Below are 23,371 nucleotides of genomic sequence, written 5' to 3'. Positions count from 1 at the left end.
GCGGAGGTCCAAAATGCAGATCCAGGAAGGGGGCTCACACTATGTTTGAATGCATAACATAAAGCTGATTAACATGGAGAGAGGAAAGCTGATAATATACAATTTGATTATTTAAGCGTCTTACCCCTTTCAAAGTACATCACAAACGATCCATTCTGCTGCAACTCGACAGCACTCCTTAATCCAGAACCTTACTTCCCAAAAGTTCCTTTTTGACAAAAGTTCCTTTTGCAATGTAAAAAAAAAACTGGTCCATTGGAGTGAATGGAGATGTCACGACTCTTCTATATACAGTACATGGCTCTGGGCTGGGTTGTATTGCTTTGTGTTGCTGTCTTTTTCTCCCTGTTGTATTTAAATTGAGGTATACAATATGAAACATCTTGTTGGGCAATAAGGTAATGACATAATTATTCCATGCTATTTGAACAGCTATTACAGAATGACTTGGCTAATTGTCAATACAGCTAAACAAACAATTATGGAGCAGTGTCATAAGTGTCATTATTTGGGTCGCAGTGAAATGCTCTACCAAACAATTGATCTACATAGGAAAAGTAGAAAAAAGAAGAACGCTGCTTGGCTTAAAAATGTGTGATCAAAGTGGAGAGGTGCTCATTCAGAGGTGGGGTTCTTGTCCATGAAAAATAGAAAAGTAGCTGGGCAGTGGGCCCTACTACAAAAACCAAAGGCACTCAGTCTCCAAGTTAAAAAGCCTTTATTTAGGAATGGCTTAACCCAACGCGTGTCGGCAGTACATCTGCCTTCATCAGGGGTTTGTTAAGAGTGATCAGGGGCCAATCAGCCGAGAAAATCACTAGGGAACATACAAGACAATTACGCAATCAAGGATGACAGTGAATAAGCACCCATATAACCTGTACTCATAAAAAAAAAAAAAACATAAGCAGTACAATATCAAGCACAAAATATAGACCGTGGCCATGGTCAAAATCAGGACAAAAAAGTTAGTCCATGACAGTGAAGATTAAAAACATGGGGGAGAGAGGGGGGGCGGGGGGGGGGGGGGGGGGGGGTTGGGGACACACAAAACACCAATTTTGGTGTTTGGTGTGTACTGCTTATGTTGTTGTTTTTTGTATGAGTACAGGTTATATGGGTGCTTATTCACTGTCATCCTTGATTGCATAATTGTCTTGTATGCTCTCTAGTAATTGGTCGGCTGATTGGCCCCTGATCACTCTTAACACACCTGTGTACTGTTGATTTTAACCTACCCCTGATGAAGGCAGATGTACTGCTGACACGCGTTGGGTTAAGCCATTCCTAAATAAAGGCTTTTTAACTTGGAGACTGAGTGCCTTTGGTTTTTGTAGTAGGGCCCACTGCCCAGCTACTTTTCTATTTTTCAATTTATCTACATAATTGGTCAAGTACCCATGTAAACTATACCTGTAGTCGTCAAGTGTAAACAGTAGTTGAGCTGGGACACTAAAAGAAGAAGCTTTTTAAATGACTTGCTCTCGCTCGTTATTTAGGAGTATTGCTGTGATAAACAACCAAAAGGGATTGCTGGAAATCCAGAACCAGCGTGAATCTCTCCAAATCAACCACCATGTAAGACAACACTGCTGTGTTCCACTTTGTTCCCAGCCAGTATGGTTCCCTGAGCTCAAACCCAGGTTTTACTAAGTTAAGTTAATTCCAGCAGCAAATGATTTATGCTTATTAAAAAATATTAATAAACACCCAGCAAGGAGCAGAAGAAGGTGGCTGCTGCCCAAAAACTTAGGGAGTTTTTTTAGGGGATACCTAAATGGTATATTCCTGAATATTATTTCTGAAAATACAAAAAAGTAATTGCACAGCTTCGAGAAAACCAACTGCAAAATATATCCAGAGATATATTGTAAACAATATAAAATGAGAGGTGTTTCAGGGCCAAGCCACTTTGGCATGTCCTGGTACCATCTCTAGATTGTTCTGGGGGTTGTCTATCTCTGTAGTCCTTTGTCCACGCATGGTCCATGGAGATCTTTTGTCACGTGCACCGTGTGTCTTTTTCTCATGTGTTTGGGCCTCTGGAATTGAAGTTACGTGATCTTTAGATGCGTTGCCACTGTCTGTGGGGTTAGTGAGGCGGCACACTCGAGGATAGTGTCTGAAGCATTCAAAAGTATCCTTGCAGTTCTCACAGCCGCTCTGGCCCTTTAAGGCTACCATACGAGGCTGGGCAGAGGAGTTGGTTGAGCAGGGTTGGTTGGTCTGTCTGCGGATGGTGCGAAGGCTGACTCTGATCATGGGCTTGGGGCGATGGTTTCCCGGGCCCTGGGACTGGGAGCAGAGGCAGCCCCTCAGGCAGGCGCGGCGCAGAGTGCCCAGGTCCCTGCACATTACCTTGCGGAAGTTGGGCCTCAGCATTAGGTAGATGATGGGGTTGTAGATGGTGGAGGATTTGGCAAACACGGCTGGCATGGCGAATGCCAGAGGTGGGATGTTCTCGACGTGTCCAAACGCGGCCCACATAGATACCACAGCGTAGGGACTCCACGCGGCAAAGAAACCAATGCAGACAGCGACGCTTAGCTGGTGAAGAGTAGAGCACAGAAAAGTAGAGAAAGTAATTGATATAATTTTGAAAAGAGTTAAAATATTGACTATCTGATCAGCCTGTGGTGCATTCCACTGAACTCTGATAGCCGGACAATGACTGGCTACTAAGGCTGACTGAATCTGACCATTTAGATTCTTCACAGCATGAAAGATTTATTGAGCCATTTATTAGCCTCAGTCTGTCAGATGATTACATGGGCAGAAAGACATTTTGGTGAAACGTTCTCGTATGGATCAGAGATATTCTTCTTATGGAGAGGGATATATATGACCATGACCATTTATCAGCAATAGCTGCAGCATTGGTGTGTGGCTTCTCATCCATCATAATGTATTCACCACAACCACAGTCAATGGCTGGTAATGAGAAGCTCCATCACTGGAGCATCTATTGAGGTCACTTCCAGTTTCTTCGAGGAATGGAGGAGAGAGGAAATCTACAGAGGACTCTTGTCTCTAAGGAGGCACTTGGTTATTCACCCTCCACCCCGACCCTAACCCCAGTGTTCTGTGAAATTTGTCTATCCTGACCCATGGGCGCTTCTCCCGTGCATTTGTATCAGAGATGAGTCAACAGATTGGGTGGTGTACCAATAATACGTTTTGAGCAGGGGAAGCTAGCCCTGAGGTAGGCTTCAGGCTTAGCACAGATTGATTGATTGATTGATTGATTGATTTGTTTATTTATTTATTTATTTAGTGAGACTCATTGCCATTATCAAGTGAAGGTTCAACAGGAAGATGTGTCATATGACCACCCGTCCTCATCCTGCCTCACCCACTTACCAGACCTGAATGGATACATCATCACACATAAAAATACAGAGACATATCTCCCACACTCACAACTACAGTAGTGAACAACATCAACTGCAATGGGCCTTTTTCACACCAGTCATTTTGCAGCACTGGAACACCTACATGGATTGGAAGTTGGGAACCCTTATTAATGTTTTGGTTGCACCTGTGCCTTTTAGACACAAACTGCCTGCTGTGAAAAAGGTCCATTTAAGATGTAGCAGATCGTATTCTTAATTCTTAGTCAATTCCATAGGACATAATTTTATTTCTTAGTCAATAATTAACATTCAGTGATGATGGCAAACAGTGTAGAAGCGTTGAATAGCATGTGGGCCTATTTCACGTTCCCTTCCATGTCTTTTCCTATGTAAATCCAATTATGACCGCATGGAGGATAGCCAATATTACACCTGAATGCAGCAGAGAATGATGGATGGAGGCAATCATGTATTTGTTTGTCAGACTTTGCTGCTCACCTTAACAATGATCATCTGGATGCTGCTCATACGTGTCTGTCTGGGTGCATGCTGCCGCATGGTTTGGCGGGACGCCCGCACCGTGAGCAGGATGCCCGCGTAGGACACTACAATCACACAGCATGGTAGGATGTAGCAGCAGACGAATAGCGCCACAGTGTAGGTGCGTGCCGCGGTGTGACGATTGGATAGGCGCCAGTCAATGCAACAGGCAGTGCCGTAAGGCTCGGGTCCGTACTCCCCCCAGTGAGCCAGCGGGGAGCAGGCGAACAGCAGGGCATAGGCCCAAGCACAGCCAATCAGCACACAGCCATGTGCTGAGTTAAACCGGTTTCCTGGAGACACAGATTACATTTGCGTTAACCTACATGACTAAAGTAGGTCAATAAACAAAGAATCTGTTGATTTGAGCGAAACTTGAATTTGTCAGGATATTACAGTAGATGTTGGGAGACGGTACTGTATATAGGCCGCGTTTCAAAAGAAAAGCTGCAACGAGAGAGTAAGTGGTTCATGAATAACTTTACATCAACTATTTTGGTAATACTTTACAATAAGGCTCACTAAATTAAGGGTTACTTCATGTTAATAAGTGTTAACTAATCCTTAATTAACAGTTAACTAATGTGTCTAGTAATAATTTACTAATGGTGTTCATGTTAATTAGGTATTCATAGATTTAATAGTTTAGAGTTAGTTTATCATTGTTATGGTGAGGGTTTAGGGGTTAGAGTTAATACACATTAACTAAGTGTTAGTTCCTGCTTATTAAGCATAACTAACTGTTAATTTAGTGATCCTTATTGTAAAGTGACACCACTGTTTTCTTGAGATCTATGCTACAACATTCTGCATATCCTGCATAGAAACACTTTTGCTCCGTTTCCTGGGAAAGCACCATTTTTAGAGGTCAGATAGAATGCCTCGTTGCACTGCAATAGCCAACATCACAAGCAATACTTATTGACTGCAGCCCCTGGACTCGTCAGCCATCAAAGAAAGTCTAATGCGCACTGCTTCACTGAGGGATTATGGTTTCAGATAAATCAACAATCAGCCACTTTAGGGATGTGTGATGGTTAATCCCGTGTCATTTCAATTTCAACGGGCAGAAATATAACGTCTTTGAAGAGACTTACCATAGAGCGGATAACATACTTTCACAAAACACACCATGCTCAGCAAGGTCAGCGTGGTCAGACTGCAGATGCCAAACAGCATGCCACAGAAAGCATATAGGTAGCACACGGTTTTGCCATACAGCCACCTGCGTAGGAGGGCAAGGGGGGTGTGAGAAAGACAAGAGGAGGACATCGCAATGCAAGGAGAGGGAAAGAAGATCAATGGAAGAGAAGATGATGAAGGGAAAAGAGAGAGAGAGAGTAGAATGAGCATGACACTATATCTGTGAACTCACAATGCAATCATTTAGCTAATATAGTTAAATGAGCCATGGCATTTGAAGGGGAGACACATACAAAAGCAACACCTGCACTAGGGCCATATATGATTTCTGCAATGCAGGAGAAAACGGGCGGAATCATGAATCAAATCAAAATTTTGCAGAATTTTCCATGATTTGGCTGAAATCAATAAAAGCAGGTCTAATGATCAAAATTGAAAGTAGACGTAAATTATTTCATAATTGTAAAATAGGCCTAGAGAAATAATGAAGTTTTTCGAATGGGGTGTTTCGAGAGTGGGGTCGGTCGGTCTTGCGTGGGACCCTTACGTCACCTCACCAATTGGTTGTCATGTCGAAGAGGGTGTCTGAGAGAACCAAGTCATCAAAAGAACAAAAAAATATAGCATAACTTAAAATAAATGGGGGGGGGGGGGGGGGGGGTAATTTTGGGGAAAATACCCCCCCCCCCCCCCCCCCCCCCCCCCATTTGATAGGATTTTGTCCCACGGTCCCCCATAATGATAATAAGATTGATGCTTTTAGATGTTTTATTACAGAAAGTGTATAAAACCCACGACCAAAATTGTGTTACTTATGAATGGAATTATAGCGAAAATAAATTACCCTCCTTTTGGCTGGGGATCCCCTGGAATCCCCTCAAGGACCCCTGGGGGTCCCCGGACCCCCATTTGAGAACCACTGCTCTACACCTATCTCCCCATATGTTTCACATGAAAGCATCCCATTCACCATAGCTACTCCACATCCCCTAACCTGGTGGTGAGAACAATCAAGCAGTAGCTGTTTTCTCTGTGATACCTGTGGTGGTGGCGAGGTGCTGATGGGAGCAGTACCTGTGGTAGAAGCTGGAGGTTATAGCCATGGGGTAGAGAGACAGGGTCAGGCACGTGTCACTGAGCGCCAGGTTGATGATGAAGAACTCCGCAGGCTTCAGCAGCTGTTTCTTCTTGTAGGAAACATACAGCAAGGTGCTGTTGCCAAATAGAGAACAGACTCCTGCAGGGAAATATACAGTACCCCCCACACCCCCCGACTGTGAGAGCCACAACCGCAAGTACTGTAGGCAGAGCTGCTGATGTCAGACAAGACAATAGGATTTCATTTCCGCAAATGTGTTGAAAACAAGCAACATAGTGGTACTGTACACAGACTGCCATTTTAATCTGAGAATCCTCAAATATGTAAACATCATTGTTACCTCCGTCAAGGAGGTTCTGTTTTCGGTGCCGTTTGTCCGTCTGTTTCTTTGTTTGTTAGCAGGATTATGGGGAAAACTACTGGGCCGATTTTCATGAAACCTTGTGGGAGGGTGTAGCATAGCATGGGCCAAGGAAGAATTCCTCATTTCCATAAATTATGTCGAAATTGGGTAAAAATCAGGAAATTGCTATATTTTTCCCTTTTAGTCATCTTAGAAATATGATCTATGTTTTTGATAGATTAAATTATAATCTTGTCTAGTCAAGTCAAGTCAAGTTTATTTGTATAGCACATTTCATACACAGAGGCAATTCAAAGTGCTTCACATAAAATACCCTCATTGTCATGCACATTAGCATATTCATTTAATAAGAACACCATATTTAATGAAAAAAGTGAAAATTCAATAATGGTCAAAAAAGTTAGACAATTTGAAAGATATAATTGCACATGTCGATTGTAACAAAAATCCAACTTTTACATAATTAATAATTATGTATTAAATCACAGAATATGAAACATCAATAAGTCCTTTTAAAGTTAACTTAGAACAACCACAACCTCACACTCAATGGCCTTCACCCTCTTCATCATCTCTCTCCTCATTCCCTTCAGCCTCCTCATCTTCTTTGTCTTGGTCTTCATGTATTGTGAATGTGTTGCAGCAGTGAACCTCACCTCCTTCACACTTGCTGCAATAGTCAGTGCAACTGAGACCTGCAGCATGGCAGCTGCAGCTGGTGACGTCAAGCAAATTAACTGGAGCCACCGCCTGGGTGGAAACAGCGGGCATGATTGACGACCCCTCCTTTTGCAACCTCCCACCTGAACTTAGTGATGTCTCTCTGCAGGTGGCTCCCTCTGATCTGCAGCCTTCCACAACATTACCTGGAGATGAGCATGCAGTATGTGCAGCATGACGTTGACATCAGTTGGAGGAAGCTTTTTCCTCTCAGGTGGCTTTTTCCTCCGTCTGTAGATCTGGTAGCAATTCCTTATTCATCCACTTGGCCTTCTTCTGCCCATAGAGTGTGAGGAAGAACTCAGTCCCTGTATCTTTTAGGTCACTGTGAGTGGCATCAGGTTCCCCCAAGCACTGTATTAAGACCAGGCATGGTACTTCCTTGGAGTACGTTCAGTGCAGATGCCTTGCCCTTTCCACAGGGGTAGGAGACAGTGTCACATCCTGACAGTGCATGCATCCCCAGGAGACCCTGACATTTGTCACCCAACGCCCTAACAGTGGCATTTAGGTCCAGGATGGTGCCATGCCATCCCACTTCTCCATCTACACTGCTGATTGAACGTCGGCCTTCCAAGTCCAGTACACTAGTACACTAACAGGACGGATATATCAGTGTCATCACTTAGGATACGTATGATGGCTGCCCCTGCTTGCAGCATGTAGCTAATGAAGGTGACGTCAGCCTCCTCATGCTTGATGAGGCAGTCCTTGTGGTTCACAAGCAGGATCTTATCAGCAGTGAGGTCATATGTGCACAGAAGATGTGATAGTTGTGACTTGTTTGATGTGCTCTTCATCACTGCTTCTCGACCTGGAGAGGTGTGTTGATTGACAGCTTATACTCAGCTGCACCAACTCCTGCTTGTCTTCTCCTCTCATGATCTTTGGCACAGGGCTCATCATTGTAACGGTCAAAGATGACGAGGGTCTCATGAACTCCAGCTGTAGTATAGGCATTGGCGAGGCGTGCATTGACGCTGTAGATGCAATGTCCCTGATCGTACCTGCCACAGGGCAGACAATGTGGAAGAGCAGCTGACTTGCATCAACTAGGACAACATTGGGAAGTGGAGCATTTTCATCTGAGCGCTTCTAGTTTTTTTTATTGAACATCCTTAGGTCGGTTCCTGGTTTCGCTTTATTTCTTTGGCTGCACAAGGCAACATGTTGTCAAACACCTAGATCAACATGCTTACATTCCAACACAAACACATGGGTGGTTTGAGGTTTGTTTACATCTGGATGTTTTATTTTATTTTTTCACATTTTAAATTATACACCATAAATAAACAATATTATAGCTATATTTCCACACGTGAAGACCAAGTACATGTCAATGTTCTTTGGATCAATGGTGTTCTACTCAACTGTGGTTTGACATAAACATATGGGACATGCAACTGAACACCTGTAACGCAGCCATGGGATGACATTTTCTTTGATCTGGGGGATCATGCAAAATCACAGCTGTCCCGACTCCCTTGATACGGTGGATCTGAAAAGAGTTTCTACAGGCTTACACAAACACCTGCTCACAGGCCCTGCTCTATTCCACTTCATGTCAGGAATTTTACAAACCCATCGGTAGGGGGAATCGAGCGAGTAGCATCAGTACAAGATATTCTCGATGGGATTGAATGAGAATACTTGAGATACTTCAGAAAATAAGCATCTCTTTTAAAGAATTTAAAATCTACGTGCAATCAGGGGGAGGGATCTTGTCACGTTGACTGGAAAATGGAGGGATTTCCTCAAGGAGGCATGAGAGCAACAATCCCCCGTACAAAAATCCCATTGACTGAGACGAGGGAACCAGAAGTGTTATAACACATATATAACACAAGTTACACAACATATAACATCCAGGTCTGCAGGTCTTAGGACTCACTATTGCGGTATTCTATTCCCTTTGTCTTTAACACACAACACACACAGACACACACACACACACACACACATAAAATGTACACAAAAAGCTTCAAGTTATTTCCAGTGTGTTTCATTAGCAATGTTCTGTTGGAACAAAGCAGCAACGTTTGACTTCCTTCCATCAGTGTGCATGTAAGTCTATACATAAAATAAATAAATAAATCTCCATTAATGCTGTGAAGATCAAAGATGAAAGTCCAGCATTGTTCTTATCTGTGTATGTCTCTGATGCAAGAGAGACTAATACATGTACATCATGGTGTATGGTGCATTGTTCTTATCTGTGTATGTCTCTGATGCAAGATAGACTAATACATGTACATCATGGTGTATGGTGCATTGTTCTTATCTGTGTATGTCTCTGATGCAAGATAGACTAATACATGTACATCATGGTGTATGGTGCATTGTTCTTATCTGTGTATGTCTCTGATGCAAGATAGACTAATACATGTACATCATGGTGTATGATGCATTGTTCTTATCTGTGTATGTCTCTGATGCAAGATAGACTAATACATGTACATCATGGTGTATGGTGCATTGTTCTTATCTGTGTATGTCTCTGATGCAAGAGAGACTAATGCATGTACATCATGGTGTATGGTGCATTGTTCTTATCTGTGTATGTCTCTGATGCAAGAGAGACTAATGCATGTACATCATGGTGTATGGTGCATTGTAATATGTAGCACTTAATTGGACAGACACAGATAAAAGCACACATGCTTGCAGGCTCCACTCCACACTCATCTCAGCTGGAGCAGAAGTAGTAGAAAAATCCCTGACAGTGTCGATGGATTTGATTGGTGGTTTACCTGTCTGGATTGAATTTTGCAGTGTTTTACTCACCAAATATGGTGTAGACGATAGCCACTGTTATGTCCACTGCTACAGGTATGTTGGAGTGGAATGCAATGTCATCATCAAACAGCACCATCTGAAAACATGACCGTTTTGTTTTGTGAGCAAAGTTGCTGATGGTTCTTCAAACTAAGGTCATTGATGATAGTTCATTACCTTTCAGTCAGTGTAACCAGACAAAATATAACAATAGTAGTGCCTATGTGATAAATACCTATTGAGGTAGGTATAGGTACTCACACAAACAGTCATCCCTATCACCAAGGACACTTGCTGCATCAACCACAACAACCGATTTCCACAACTGACGTCACAACAGTGTTGTAGTCGAGTCGGACTCGAGTCCGACTGCTGGACACATTTTCCGGACTTGTGACGCAACTTGGACTTGAGCACTGATGACTCGGACTTGGATTCGAGCATTCATGCACGACTCGGAAGTTGTGGACGAGGACTTGGACTTGTTAATTGATAGACTGTTTTGTGTGTGTGTGTGTGTGTGTGTGTGTGTGTGTGTTTTTTGTAATAGGCCGTAATAATTCAGCATAAGATATTGATAGCTATATTGATACTGTGTCATTGTTCAATTTCATGCAATCGCAGGCACGTGTGTTCCAACGTGTGGATTCACACTCATGTTCAGTAGGCTAACTCCAGACTCGGACTCAGGTAATGGGGACTTGACTTGGACTCTCCTTTGGTGACTTGGACTTGGGACTCGAGACTCAACTTGGACTCAAGATCTAGTGACTTGTCTACAACACTGGATCACAACAAGTAATGCAGTGAGACTAAACTGGGGTCATGAACTCAAAGTGCACTTGTGTTTTCTGTCTTGCACTAAATCACCTTTTTATTTATTTTTATTTTTCAAAGTGTCTACTGTATTAGGTATCCACATGATTTACATTGCAAGACTATAGATGAAAGTAAAGTAAGTAGCCTATTCACATATTATTGTCATGTTTGACTGTTTTACTCCTGGCAAATATAAACAAATATTTAACACATCGCTCTGGATGGCTAACTGTACAATTAAATTCCAAATCGATGAAAGAATAGAATATCATCTTTCTCACTGGGAATTTATTCATGATACAAATGTAGCAGTTAACTTGGTTTAAAAAGGGGACACGCTAGACTAGAGGCAGGGAAATTATTCTGAACTTTCCTGGAAAGTATCAGTAGCATGAAGCTTTATGCATGCTGCAAAGCTGTTGCCTCTGGGCATTACGCAATCATCCAAACTGCTTTAATCAAATGCAGCTTGCCAGTGCATCAGTGCACAAGTCGACGCATCAATAAGTGCCGGGTGAGTAGCTCAATATTATGGCCAACATTGTAGCAGGAATCTCTGGATTAACTTGGAAATGCCTATATAAATTAGTAGGCTATAACAAAACATCAGGAAAGCATTCAGGACCAGTGTTCCCACTGCTTTGGTGCAAAATAGTTTGCTGATCTACGTCCAATATACAACACATTGACCAAATAATTATCATCTTGTCATATTGTTTTGTTTCACCCAGTCTGTCTCGCTTAACTGGTTTGTAAGAAATCGCCTTACCTCGGTGGATAGATCCTGGAAAGCCAACCTGTCAGTCCCTTGATGATGTTGAGGTCCGATAAGTTTCCAAAAAATATTGTAGCTATTAGTATGAACTTCCCAACACCCTCCCCATTGGCAGGCTCTCTCGTTAAGTGGATTGAGTGAATGTCAGAAATGTGCGCTCATAACATCACCACAGCCAATTAACAGAAGGATGAAAGGATGCAGGCAGCGCGGCTGTAAGGCACCAGAGAGCGCATCACTCTGACATGCATGTGTGTTTTAATCATGAGACTCCTTTCCTTTCCCACTTCGCTGCTGGACCGCTGTTGGTGCGACCAATGGATGGCGTCATTTACAACCGTTTTACGCACGCACCCTCACACACGCGCACCCTCACACACACACGCATGAAATGAGAACTTTGTTTAATAAAAATCAATCAATTTGCTTTGAATGTTTTTTTTCTTTCTTGAATGTATACTTGGATATAGTGAAGTTAGAGTAGCCTATAGGTCAGGGGTTCCAAACTTTTTAGACCAAATACCACTACAGTAGCCTATGTACCAAACCACATTTCTCAGGGACCACTTCTATGCTAGCAATTTTTTTTCTGATAAAATAAAATGTTCTGATTTAAGCATGCACTAGCATGTTAGCATCAGGAAGGCTAGATAACAACATAAGATACTGGTTCAAAACGAACACACACACACCTGCCAACAGGCTGTGAAAAAGAGGACCCCTTTGGACATGTTTTTTCCCTTTGCCCAAATGTTGCCTAACTTTGGAGCGTTATCAGCTGATAACGCTCCAAAGTTAGGTTAGGTTAAGTTAAGTTATGCTGCCTTCCTGACAAGAGCATGACATGGTTGGTTGGTATCAATCGATGCCTTGGGTCTTCTAGTTTCATATGATATCAGAATTCAAATTAATTTCAAAAATGGATTCTCACACACAGAACAATGATCACAATGCTGAACCATGGCTGCAAACTGTACCAGCACCTGCAAAGAAAGATGCAGAAGTGTTGATAAGAGGAGATATAGACCTATACCCCCTGAAATGAATTTTACAAAAAAATGGTAGTTAGAATTAGACTCGGAAAATACAAATACAATGTTTGTCATACATTTCTTCAAAATAATTTCACACTGTCGAAAATATTAGCTTATATGCCACTTGCTCTCCTTCTTGCTCTCACACACACACACACACACACACACACACACACACACACACACACACACACACACACACACACACACACACACACACACACACACACACACACACACACACACACACACACACACAGATAGAGCTTTGACAGATAGTGCCAATGCTAAAGATACAGGCAGCATCCAGGTGGTGTTGTCAAAGAGTTAATTGCGAGGGCCACAGAGCGTATGAAACGAATGTTCACGGTAAGATCAAACACAGCATGGACATGGTCTGCTAGCAGTGCTAGGAATACAGAATAACCAATTTAGCACCAACTTGCACACAAGGAAACGCAGCAGCTGTTTGTAGATTAGTCATAGAGTGAATGGGGCAGAATATTAATTGTACTTTTTACTCAAATGGAAGGTTTTTTACTGGTAACAATGATGTGCAGTGCTACAATGACTCCTCGAGGGATACATTTTATCAAATGCTGGGCGCAGTACAATTTATTTAAGAATTTAGAGCAAGTACCTCTTTGTGCCTGCCACTGCATAGGCTCCTTGGACAATTAATTATTAATCATTAATTAATTAATCAAAATATTAATAATTTATTAATATATGGTACTAGCCTACTATCCATACTGAAAATTATTTCTGAATTGTAAACAGAAACTAGACGCTACTGTAGATTTGGGAAGGGGGAGTGTGTGAATAAGAAACACAACTACTGTCAAAATAGCCTTGAGCAAGGTATTGCCAAGAGGCTATTGTACAGCAAAATGGGAGTGCATCACTGTGTGTGTGTGTGTGTGTGTGTGTGTGTGTGTGTGTGTGTGTGTGTGTGTGTGTGTGTGAGAGAGAGAGAGAGAGAGAGAGAGAGAGAGAGTGTGATGCAGGTTGATGGTGCCTGTCAAAACATTTGACCTTTGAAGAACTTTCACCACTGTGGCCAATGGCCATAGAGCTGAGCAGCAGATCTCTTGGCCCAGAAGTGAGTTTCCCATTCATCAACCTGTGACCTACTTGTGACGTGACCCTAAAACATTTCAGTTGGAGCAAAAAAAAAAAAAATGGGGGATTTTTACCCGTCTTTATTTTTTGTTTTTGATTTGTATGATTTGACACCAAGATCATCCATACCAGACTAGACAACTTTATTGGAGTTACAGTTTCCATACTGTAGGTGGCCGCAAAAAAGTAAAAAATAAAATCAATAAAAGGAGGTGTTGGAAATATATGTTTTTGCTGCTTTCCCCCCACCGTCACATGTGCAGTGTCAGTGTCATGGTGCGCTTTATCATGGTTATTTCTGGGATTTGTTTGCATTAAAAAATAATGCATCTTTATCTTCTGAGCACAGCTGGTGGCAATAAACGGTGCTTTATATTAGTACACTATACGCAAACTTCACGCTAAAGCAAATTTAGCTTGAAGAAGTTTGCGTAGTGTGTTTTTAAATCTCAGATTTGAGTTGTTTAACACTTGCTGCCTATATACAGTAAGCAATTGCCCAAAGAAAATCAAAGTTTTTTTCCCCCGATGCTGTTTAGGACCTGCTTTCTTTGTATGCCTGTAGCACAATTGATTTTCAATCAGTCAACTCAAGGAGTGTTTGTGAGGTGAGGGCCTTTGAGAGAATTGTCATCCATTGAGGTCAAGAGCCAGATATCTTTTTTTCTCACAAAAGTCTTCTTGTTGTATTGTGGTGAAGGTAAATTTAGAATTCTTTGATTCTTTGATAATCATTGCTCTGACTTCAATACATGTATATGAATCCTTCACGATTGCACCTTGAAAGATTACATGCCTTCTTGACACTAAATAGTATTGATTTGCATGTTTAGCCATCCTTGATAAAGCACCAACCATCTTTATTTTAACAGAGGAACCTCTCATTCTCAATTGGCCCTGAGACCAGAGGGGAATAGTGTTTTATGAAAGTAATTCATTCAGAATAACAACTAAGGAAAGAAACCACATAGTCAGCCAAAACAGGATGGAGTGTGGATCTCAGTTGTGGAAGGTGATTTTTAAAACAGTAGCTCCTATCCTTCTGACTATGGGAAAACATTACAGAGAGATCAAGCTCTTATAGGATAAATACAGTGTAATGCAATAACAGTAAGGCGTCTGTAGCCGAATAACTAAGGGAAATCTTATTATCATTGACTTTTACTGGCCTAAGTAATGAACACTAGTGTTTGGAAGATGAGCACATAAATCTATAGGGACATGCAGGCATGGATGGATTAGTGAACGGGCCAACCGGGCACAGGCCAAGCTGCAGGGGCCCCCTGAGCCAGAGCCTGACACAATGATGATGCTGTCTCATTAACCCCAGAGTTGAAAAGCTTTGTCGTTTATTTATTTATTTAGCCCCAAAATTATAACCTGATGCTGCCAAACAAACCATCTGGAGAACGAGTCGCTCGTGAAACCGTTTCAAAGGGCAGGCACTTTCAAAAAATACCTGACAGGTGATTGGATGAACCATCTGTCTATCAAAGGCTCGCTCGTAGCTGCCTCGTAGGACGCTGATTGGTGCAAACCACTGGTGGTTCAGATTCAGACCAATAGATTGGAGCGTGGCAAGATGGATCTGTCGTGTGATCGTGATCTCATGATCTTGCGCGAATCCAGCTGCCTCGCAAGGTTAGCCATTTTTTTTAAGGTGTCAACATGGCGCTGTCACAGTGAGTGTCCTCCTCAGTTTAGCTATAGCACTTTAGCAGTAAAGCAGGATTGAAGAGGAACAATGCGGATTCCGTCCTTGTTGCCATCCGGTCTACATGTGCTTTGTAGATTTGGAGAAGGCTTCTGATGGGGTCCATCCAGTCTACATGTGACTGGCTGTAGAATTCAGACTGCTGTGTTAGTCGTCTATTGATCATGTAATTAGGTGGTGATTGCTGTCTGATTGAAGTGGACATTGACATGGTCATAATGGAGAGAGGCTTGTTGCTATTGGCAGGTTTGGACGGAGCCTGTCGAAGATTGGTTAAATTATTGAGGAGATGGGGTTTGAGCTCGACAAAGATGACTACACCAACAGCCAGGCCTTCAATTCACAAGACTTTACTGGGAACAGTTGTATTGGTACTTGATAGAACAATGAATATTGAGGCTACTATGAGCCTATTAATGATTGTTAGTATATGCCTATCAATTAGCAAATCTCTCAATTCTAATCAACCATATAGTGGATGTTCATTAATTTCGAATAGAAAACTTCTTCAATACAGCTAAATCCATACTCCCAAGAAAAGAAAGAATTTTCCTGATAAATTTGACAGCATAGTCCATCTGCCACATGACTACTGAAGCACTTCATAAAGTATGTTGCTGCATATATTTATATATATATATATACCGTAATTCTTCTAATAAGCGCCTGTACTCTAATTGCCGCCGGGTCTTCCATTTACCGCCTGGTCCAAATTGATTTAGCATAATAAGCGCCTGACTCTAATTGCCGCCTGGGCCGGAAATGGAATATTTTTTTGGTTACCGTTGTTATTGTTGTTTTTGTCAAAACTGCCTGTACCTACCCTCTTGTGTGTACTAAGTACTATCTCACTGGTTTAAACTGCCTGTACCTAGCCTCTTGTGTGTACTAAGTACTATCTCACTGGTTTAAACTGCCTGTACCTAGCCTCTTGTGTGTACTAAGTACTATCTCACTGGTTTAAATAAGCAATTTGATACTTTACGTTTTTGCTGAGCAGGCATTTATGTTAAAAAAATAATAACCGCCTGGCTCAATTATGCCCAAATGGAAATAACCGCCTGACTCTAATTGCCGCCTGGTCTTCCTTTTACCGCCTGGTCCAAATTGATTTAGCATAATAAGCGCCCGGGCCCTTATTGGCAGTTTTACGGTATATATATATATATATATATATATATATATATAAACACTCTACTGACCACAAACAGTCCTGAGACATGATCCCAGTCGTGTCTCAAGACTGTTTGTGGTCAGTACTGTTCCACAGACTGGGATCATGTCTCAGGACTGTTTGTGTTCAGTAGTGTTCCACAGACGGGATCATGTCTCAAGACTGTTTGTGGTCAGTAGAGTGTTCCACAGACGGGATCATGTCTCAGGACCGTTTGTGGTCAGTAGTGTTCCACAGACGGGATCATGTCTCAAGACTGTTTGTGGTCAGTACTGTTCCACAGACTGGGATCATGTCTCAGGACTGTTTGTGGTCAGTAGAGTGTTCCACAGACTGGGATCATCTCTCAGGACTGTTTGTGGTCAGTAGTGTTCCACAGACTGGGATCATGTCTCAAGACTGTTTGTGGTCAGTAGAGTGTTCCACAGACTGGGATCATGTCTCAGGACTGTTTGTGGTCAGTAGTGTTCCACAGACGGGATCATGTCTCAAGACTGTTTGTGGTCAGTACTGTTCCACAGACTGGGATCATGTCTCAGGACTGATTGTGGTCAGTAGAGTGTTCCACAGACTGGGATCATGTCTCAGGACTGTTTGTGGTCAGTAGTGTTCCACAGACTGGGATCATGTCTCAAGACTGTTTGTGGTCAGTACTGTTCCACAGACTGGGATCATGTCTCAGGACTGATTGTGGTCAGTCACAGAGACCGCGGCCAGAGCTTGAACTACATCAGTTCAGCTCCATTAGCTCCATCTATCTAAGAACCTATCTCTTAAGTAATATAAAGCAGAGACCAACAAATATCAATAACTAATCATCTAAGCCTAATAGATGACAACACCAAACCACTCGTGGTGACAGCTTTGTTTGATTGTTTTCTTCTACTCTGGCCTAGTTCAACACTGCATAATCAAATAGACAATGAACTATAGCTTCATAGACAAAAGCTTATACAGTCTGAATCAACCCCTTCATGATGAGTTAAAAGGCCAAGCATGCTCAACAAACATGGAAGTATCAACAAGACTATTTGCAGAGGCCTAAATCCAGCACATTAAGATTCCAGTGATGGATCATCACCCGTACCCCTGGTAAGAAACGTATCTAAGGTTATGAGGAAGAAAACATATAACATCTAACAATTTACTCCTACTGTATAAGCAATTCCATTTGGTCTTTCTGCCTGTTAGGCTGACCCAATTAGCAGCTGTATTATAAAACGGCTCTCTCAAATCAAGCAATCTGATTGGCTCACAGATGTGGTATAATGAGCATATACCACAGTCAATACACCACACAGCTAGAGCCACTCACTGTGTGAGGATAAAAGGTGGATTAAAGGGAGTCAGCCCCTCTGGCTCAGGGCCAGAGGGCGAGATGATATCATTTTCATTTTTGCGTGAACTGTTCCCCAGCTACAATAAAAAGAATATGCTCCATCTATGCAATTTCTTATCTGCAATCTTTTTTTTTTTTTTATACACACAGATTGGTTTCTCTTTTGTTTACGAAATAATTAACAGAACATTGAAGGACACATTACAAACAGCTAAATCAGATTCCCCATGTATTAAAGATCCCATCTTGTGTAAAAGCAGATTTCTTTGCTTCTTTGATTATAAAGGACTTGCTTGGGCGTGCTATATAAACCTTATGGAAGTCTCAAAACACATGTCCCCAGATAAAGCCACAACAGCCATGTAAGAAGCCCCCCCCCCCCCCCCCCCCAAATGAACTGTTTTGACTTCCGTGATTTTGTGACATCACAAAGTAACACTCGTCTAATTTGCCCGCTTACAGCGCCACCCCGCCAACTGAATGTGCAAGACCAAACGTTGTTGTCTGTAGCATAGAAAACAATCAAGGGTAGCAAAGATGAATCTATCCCAACAGATCATCCTATCATCTTATCTTATCAAAACAGTGCATAGTTAATGAGGGGAGAGACAGAGCACATAGAGAAGTAGTCCCACAGAGGCTGGATTTGATTTTTCTTTTCAACAGAATTCATAACCTTGTTTTAAAGCTTTTAAAACATTTATGAACTGGATAATAGCTGTAGGAAACATGCACATGTTGAGATGTCTAAGACGTATATCATGATTCTTGGAGATACAAAAAGGGATGATGTGTTAAAATGCTTCAAATATGCACGTCTATAGCAGTCTGGTAGCATATAGACTAGAGTAAATCCCCGCCTCCTGTTGGAGTTCTCATCTGTAGCTAATCTGTACATGATTCATTTGAAGATAGTAAGAGTATTGAAGTTGAAGTTTATAGGTCAGACCTTTTACAGCTCTGTCAATTATTGCCTGGTGAGCACGTGCACTTTATTCTTTCACCTCTAATTTCATCTTTTCTAGGTGTCAGTGCACAGTAGTGACTTCAAGGGTCCCGTGCAGAGGGACATTTTAGGACACAGCCATGGGCCGACGCAAACCTACAGGTGTACTTATCTTTCACATTGTGTGCCTCTTATGTGACACTATCCTCTGCTTGGTAAGAAAAACATATTATTTTGTGCACTGTGGTATAATTTGTGCTAACTAGAAAGATGCGGATTTCGAATACATGTACCTATATGAGTGTGGACTGTCAATAATATTTACTTATTATTTCTCTTACTTAGCCTACACCAAAAGTATTAGGTAAGTGCTTTTGTAATTGAGATACAGAATACATTAAAAATGTATAGCCAGTAGCCACCTATTGGGTTATTTATCTTCACTTTCATCCTTTTCCTTGATGTTTGATGAAACATTTAGCATTGAATGTTTATTTTCAAATCTACTCCACAGAATACGATGTGGATGGTGGGCGGGACCGTGACATTTTTGACATCAATGAAGGTTTGGGGGGAAAAATAAAATAAAAAATGTTTCTCCAAATTAGTATTCAGTAACAATCTTAAACTGAATTTATTTGTTCTTGCTCCCCATAGAGGCAGGGTTGAATCTTGTAGAAGGAGATATTGTGCTCGATCAGGTATGTTAACAGGTTTTAATGTTCACTTGCATAATAGCGTGTGATAAGATAGCTTAACCTTGGCTGATAATATTCTTACTACCCTTTTGATTGCCTTTAATGACCGCTGCAGAGACAAGTTCGAAATTCCATGATAGGTGATGAACACAGGTGGCCAAAGACGATTCCATACTACATGGAAGATGACTTGGGTAAGAGTGCTCGATTAAAACATTTGAGAAAAAGTATCAATAGCCTCCCAATAACTTTTATTTTTTAAATTTATTTAGCCTTTTTATTTAACGTAAAATCACATTGAGTCACAAGTGCGACCTGTTCAGACTGCAGCATACAACAGTTACAAAATACAACCAGCAGTCAATATAATCAATAGACTATTTTGATTCATCTGAACTGATCAATGTTTCTGCATGTATGCATAGTTTACATGCATATATATATATATATATATATATATATATATATACACACACACACACACACACACACACACACACACACACACACACACACACACACACACACACACACACACACACACACACACTTGTGAAATTTGTCAGCGAAGACCTGTTTCTAGATTTGTAGACTTTTACTTGTCAGGTTATTGTCCTTGATTAGGCTACTTATTGGCAGAACAGAGATGCTGCAGATATTTATTAATTCTCAAGGAGGACATTCATCACTGAAAACATAAGATGATCTTGTAAGGTTGAAATCTAGCTTTTCATATTGCATTCATCTCATAGCACCCCCAAAATCAAAATCACAGCCTACAGTTTGACCTGGCGGCCAGCAGTTTGAGAGCGACTTCTAGGACAGTCGAATTAATATTTGCCAACATGAACAACTCTCCAAATGCCAAGCAACAGAACGAATGGACCACACTTCGGTGGATCGACAAAATCACAGATTCCTGTCTTAGTTCTCTGGTTTCTGGCTTGAGAGTCGATGATTGGACTTTAAAACCATATGAGCAACATGTATGTGAGATATATAAATTCTTGATGGGTATTCCCTTTTGATGTCTGTTCACTCAAACCCAAGGCAGAAAATCATTTAAGTGAGCCTTGTGGGAGTGGACAAAACCAACCGTGAACCCCTTGAACAACCTTAAATAATTAAACGCTGTTGTGTTCAACAACCATAAAACGGCCCATTGGGTTTTCCCAAGGCTAATTTTTAATCTTTAAAAGAATATGTTTGATCGTCTCTGCAGAGATCAATGCCAAAGGTGTGATTCTGAAAGCATTTGAACAGTACAGACTCAAGACCTGTATTGACTTCAAGCCTTGGACTGGAGAGTCAAACTACATCTCCATCTATAAAGGGAGCGGGTAAGGCCAAAATATGTTCTTCATGCTGTTATGCTCTGATTTAGACAGCAGCACACGATGTGCTTTGAAAGGGAATTACTACATTATAGTCATATAACCGTTTACCGTTTGGTGGATTCTATGTGATGTTCATAAAAGCCTTATTTCATCCAAAGCTGTTCCTCCTCTGTGGGTAACCGACGAGTTGGGAAGCAGAGGTTGTCCATAGGGAGCAACTGTGACCGCATTGCAACCATCGAGCATGAGTTCCTTCATGCTCTGGGCTTCTGGCACGAGCAGTCCAGGTCTGATCGTGATGACTATGTCACCATCATGTGGGACAGGATCTCAGCAGGTATTGAAACTCTCCTTCCTCATCTGCCAACTACAACTTGCCTGTGGCTTCTATTTGGATGTTTTTCCCACGGCGCTGGGTCAGCGGCCCCCGCCGGGCTCTGGGAATGGAAAAGTCAGTCAGTCAGTCAGTCAGTCAGTCAGTCAGTCAGTCAGTCAGTCAGTCACTCACTCACTCACTCACTTAGTCACTCAGTCAGTCACTCAGCCATGGATGTTTAGTGAGTTTAGTGGGGAAATGGTTGTAGCTAGGGATAGGAAGGTGGTAGACTAGAACAGTGGTTCTCAAATGGGGGTCCAGCGACCCCCAGGGGTCCTTGAGGGGGTTCCAGGGGGTCTCCAGCCAAAAGGGGGGTAATGTATTTGAGCTATAATTCCATTCACAAGTAACACAATGACTATTTTGGTCATGGGTTTTATACACTTTCTGTAATAAAACATCTAAAAGCATCAATCTTATTATCATATGGGGGTCCGTGGGACAAAATCCTATCAAATGGGGGTCCCTGGTCTAATTTTTGTCAGTTTAGGGGTCCTTCATGTGAAGAAATTTGAGAACCACTGGACTAGAGAGTGTCAGGATTCCAAGGGTGGGTAGGATTAGTGGCTAGTGGGATATGGGTGGTGTTGGAAGCCTAAACTAAACTGAACAGCCATAACTAAGGATAAAAACTCAACTGAACAGCCATAACTAAACCTAAACTAAACTGAACAGCCATCTGAATCTGAATAACATTGTTGCCTTAATTGCCAGTCCATTTCTCTCTCGATTGGATATGAGAGATGAAGATAGACCTGCACATTTCCCTGTGTGCATTATCTCCTCAACAAGATAAGCAAATGATATGATCAAAACATCATGTCAATATTGCCTTGTGCCAGTATCGTAATGTTCAATGATGCCCATCAAATCATTCATCAATCAAACCTTCCTTTTACATGAAATGATTAAAGTACAAAGTACTTGGCATGTCAGCAAGTTTTCTTGAGTTGTTTCATAAGCCAGGGGTTTTCAAAGTCTGAGACTGTGGGCCTCCCCCCAGACAAAATCTGGAATAAGGAGGAGCCGCCTTCGCTCAATTCCTGGATGCCTATATTGGATTATGATTATGTTATTTGATCCCATAGACACTCAACAGTTGAGCCAAGATAACCTGATATTGCTGTTTGACATACGTACTTCAGACTACACCAAATACAGTACATTTAAATGTCGGTCTGTCTCTTTAACCAAATCACACACATTTAGGCTATTCTATGTGATGTGTAACTAATGTAAATGTAATGAGTTTTTTTTCACTTCCATTCACTGAGCCTCCCCTGAAACTGCTTGGAGCCCCCCAGGGGAGGCCCGCCACCTCCCACTTTGGAAACCTCTGTAATGAGCTATCCTAATTGAAATACCCTCCCACATTATGGAAGGAGCAGTTCTGATTGTTACAGAAGGCTAATGCTAATGCTAATGCCTGTGTTTATCTCCGGGCCCCAGGTCGAGAAAACAACTTTAAAACCTACAACGACACCACCTCCAGCTCGTTGGGCGTGCCCTATGACTACGGCTCCATGATGCACTACAGTAAGACCGCCTTCCAAAACGGCACTGATGAGCCCACCATCGTCACCAAGATCCAGGCCTTCAGCGATGTCATCGGCCAGCGTATGGAATTCAGTGACAGTGACATTCTCAAGCTCAGCCGCCTCTATAACTGCAGTAAGAGACTGGCCCCATCACCCACCTTTACAATCGATTGTATTGTATTGTATTGTATTGTATTGTACAATTGTATCTGCGCACATTGTCAACCTCAACCTTTATTCAATAGAAAGTGTTTTAGTAGTAGCCTAGTAGTTTACAAAGGTTTAAAAAGGTACAAAGTTACAAAGGTTTTTAGTAGCCATTGTACTTTCTAGTTGGTAAAGTCAATGCAATGAGGTTGTTGATGAAATAGTTAATGTCCTAACTAACACTTTGCTTCGTGTGTAATTACTTTTATTAACTTTAGTTTACAGCAGGTCAAAGTTCTTTTACATGAGTTGTCAGTGCTGAAACGTGTGCGTGTGTGTGTGTGTGTTGTGTGTGTGT

The 23,371-nt window shown here is 41.8% G+C and overlaps 2 protein-coding genes across 2 annotated transcripts in view; one reads left to right on the top strand and one right to left on the bottom strand.

Moving 5' to 3' along the window:
- Positions 1 to 1,896: 1,896 nt before the first annotated feature.
- On the bottom strand, positions 1,897 to 10,091 carry opn7a (opsin 7, group member a; the record flags this gene model as incomplete). Its single annotated transcript, XM_083653749.1, has 5 exons — positions 1,897 to 2,547; positions 3,852 to 4,186; positions 4,991 to 5,118; positions 6,111 to 6,273; positions 10,004 to 10,091. 5 exons carry the CDS (start codon positions 10,089 to 10,091, stop codon positions 1,897 to 1,899), a joined length of 1,365 nt encoding a protein of 454 aa, XP_083509875.1.
- Positions 10,092 to 15,747: 5,656 nt separating this feature from the next.
- The window catches only part of LOC310792323 (meprin A subunit beta-like), a gene marked incomplete at both ends in the record, with an annotated part of 9,675 nt that continues 2,051 nt past the window's right edge, over positions 15,748 to 23,371 (top strand). The window contains 7 exons of the mRNA XM_083654045.1: positions 15,748 to 15,829; positions 19,432 to 19,482; positions 19,575 to 19,618; positions 19,731 to 19,809; positions 20,838 to 20,955; positions 21,111 to 21,289; positions 22,778 to 22,999. Of these exons, the coding sequence (XP_083510171.1) occupies positions 15,748 to 15,829; positions 19,432 to 19,482; positions 19,575 to 19,618; positions 19,731 to 19,809; positions 20,838 to 20,955; positions 21,111 to 21,289; positions 22,778 to 22,999 (775 nt within the window). The remainder of the gene's footprint in view (positions 15,830 to 19,431; positions 19,483 to 19,574; positions 19,619 to 19,730; positions 19,810 to 20,837; positions 20,956 to 21,110; positions 21,290 to 22,777; positions 23,000 to 23,371) is intronic.

The sequence above is a fragment of the Poromitra crassiceps genome (genome assembly GCF_964638095.1).
Source record: "Poromitra crassiceps genome assembly, chromosome: 17".
Lineage (NCBI taxonomy): Eukaryota > Metazoa > Chordata > Actinopteri > Beryciformes > Melamphaidae > Poromitra > Poromitra crassiceps.
The sequence above is the reverse complement of the archived record's forward strand: the minus strand, read 5'-3'. Positions and strand labels throughout refer to the sequence as shown.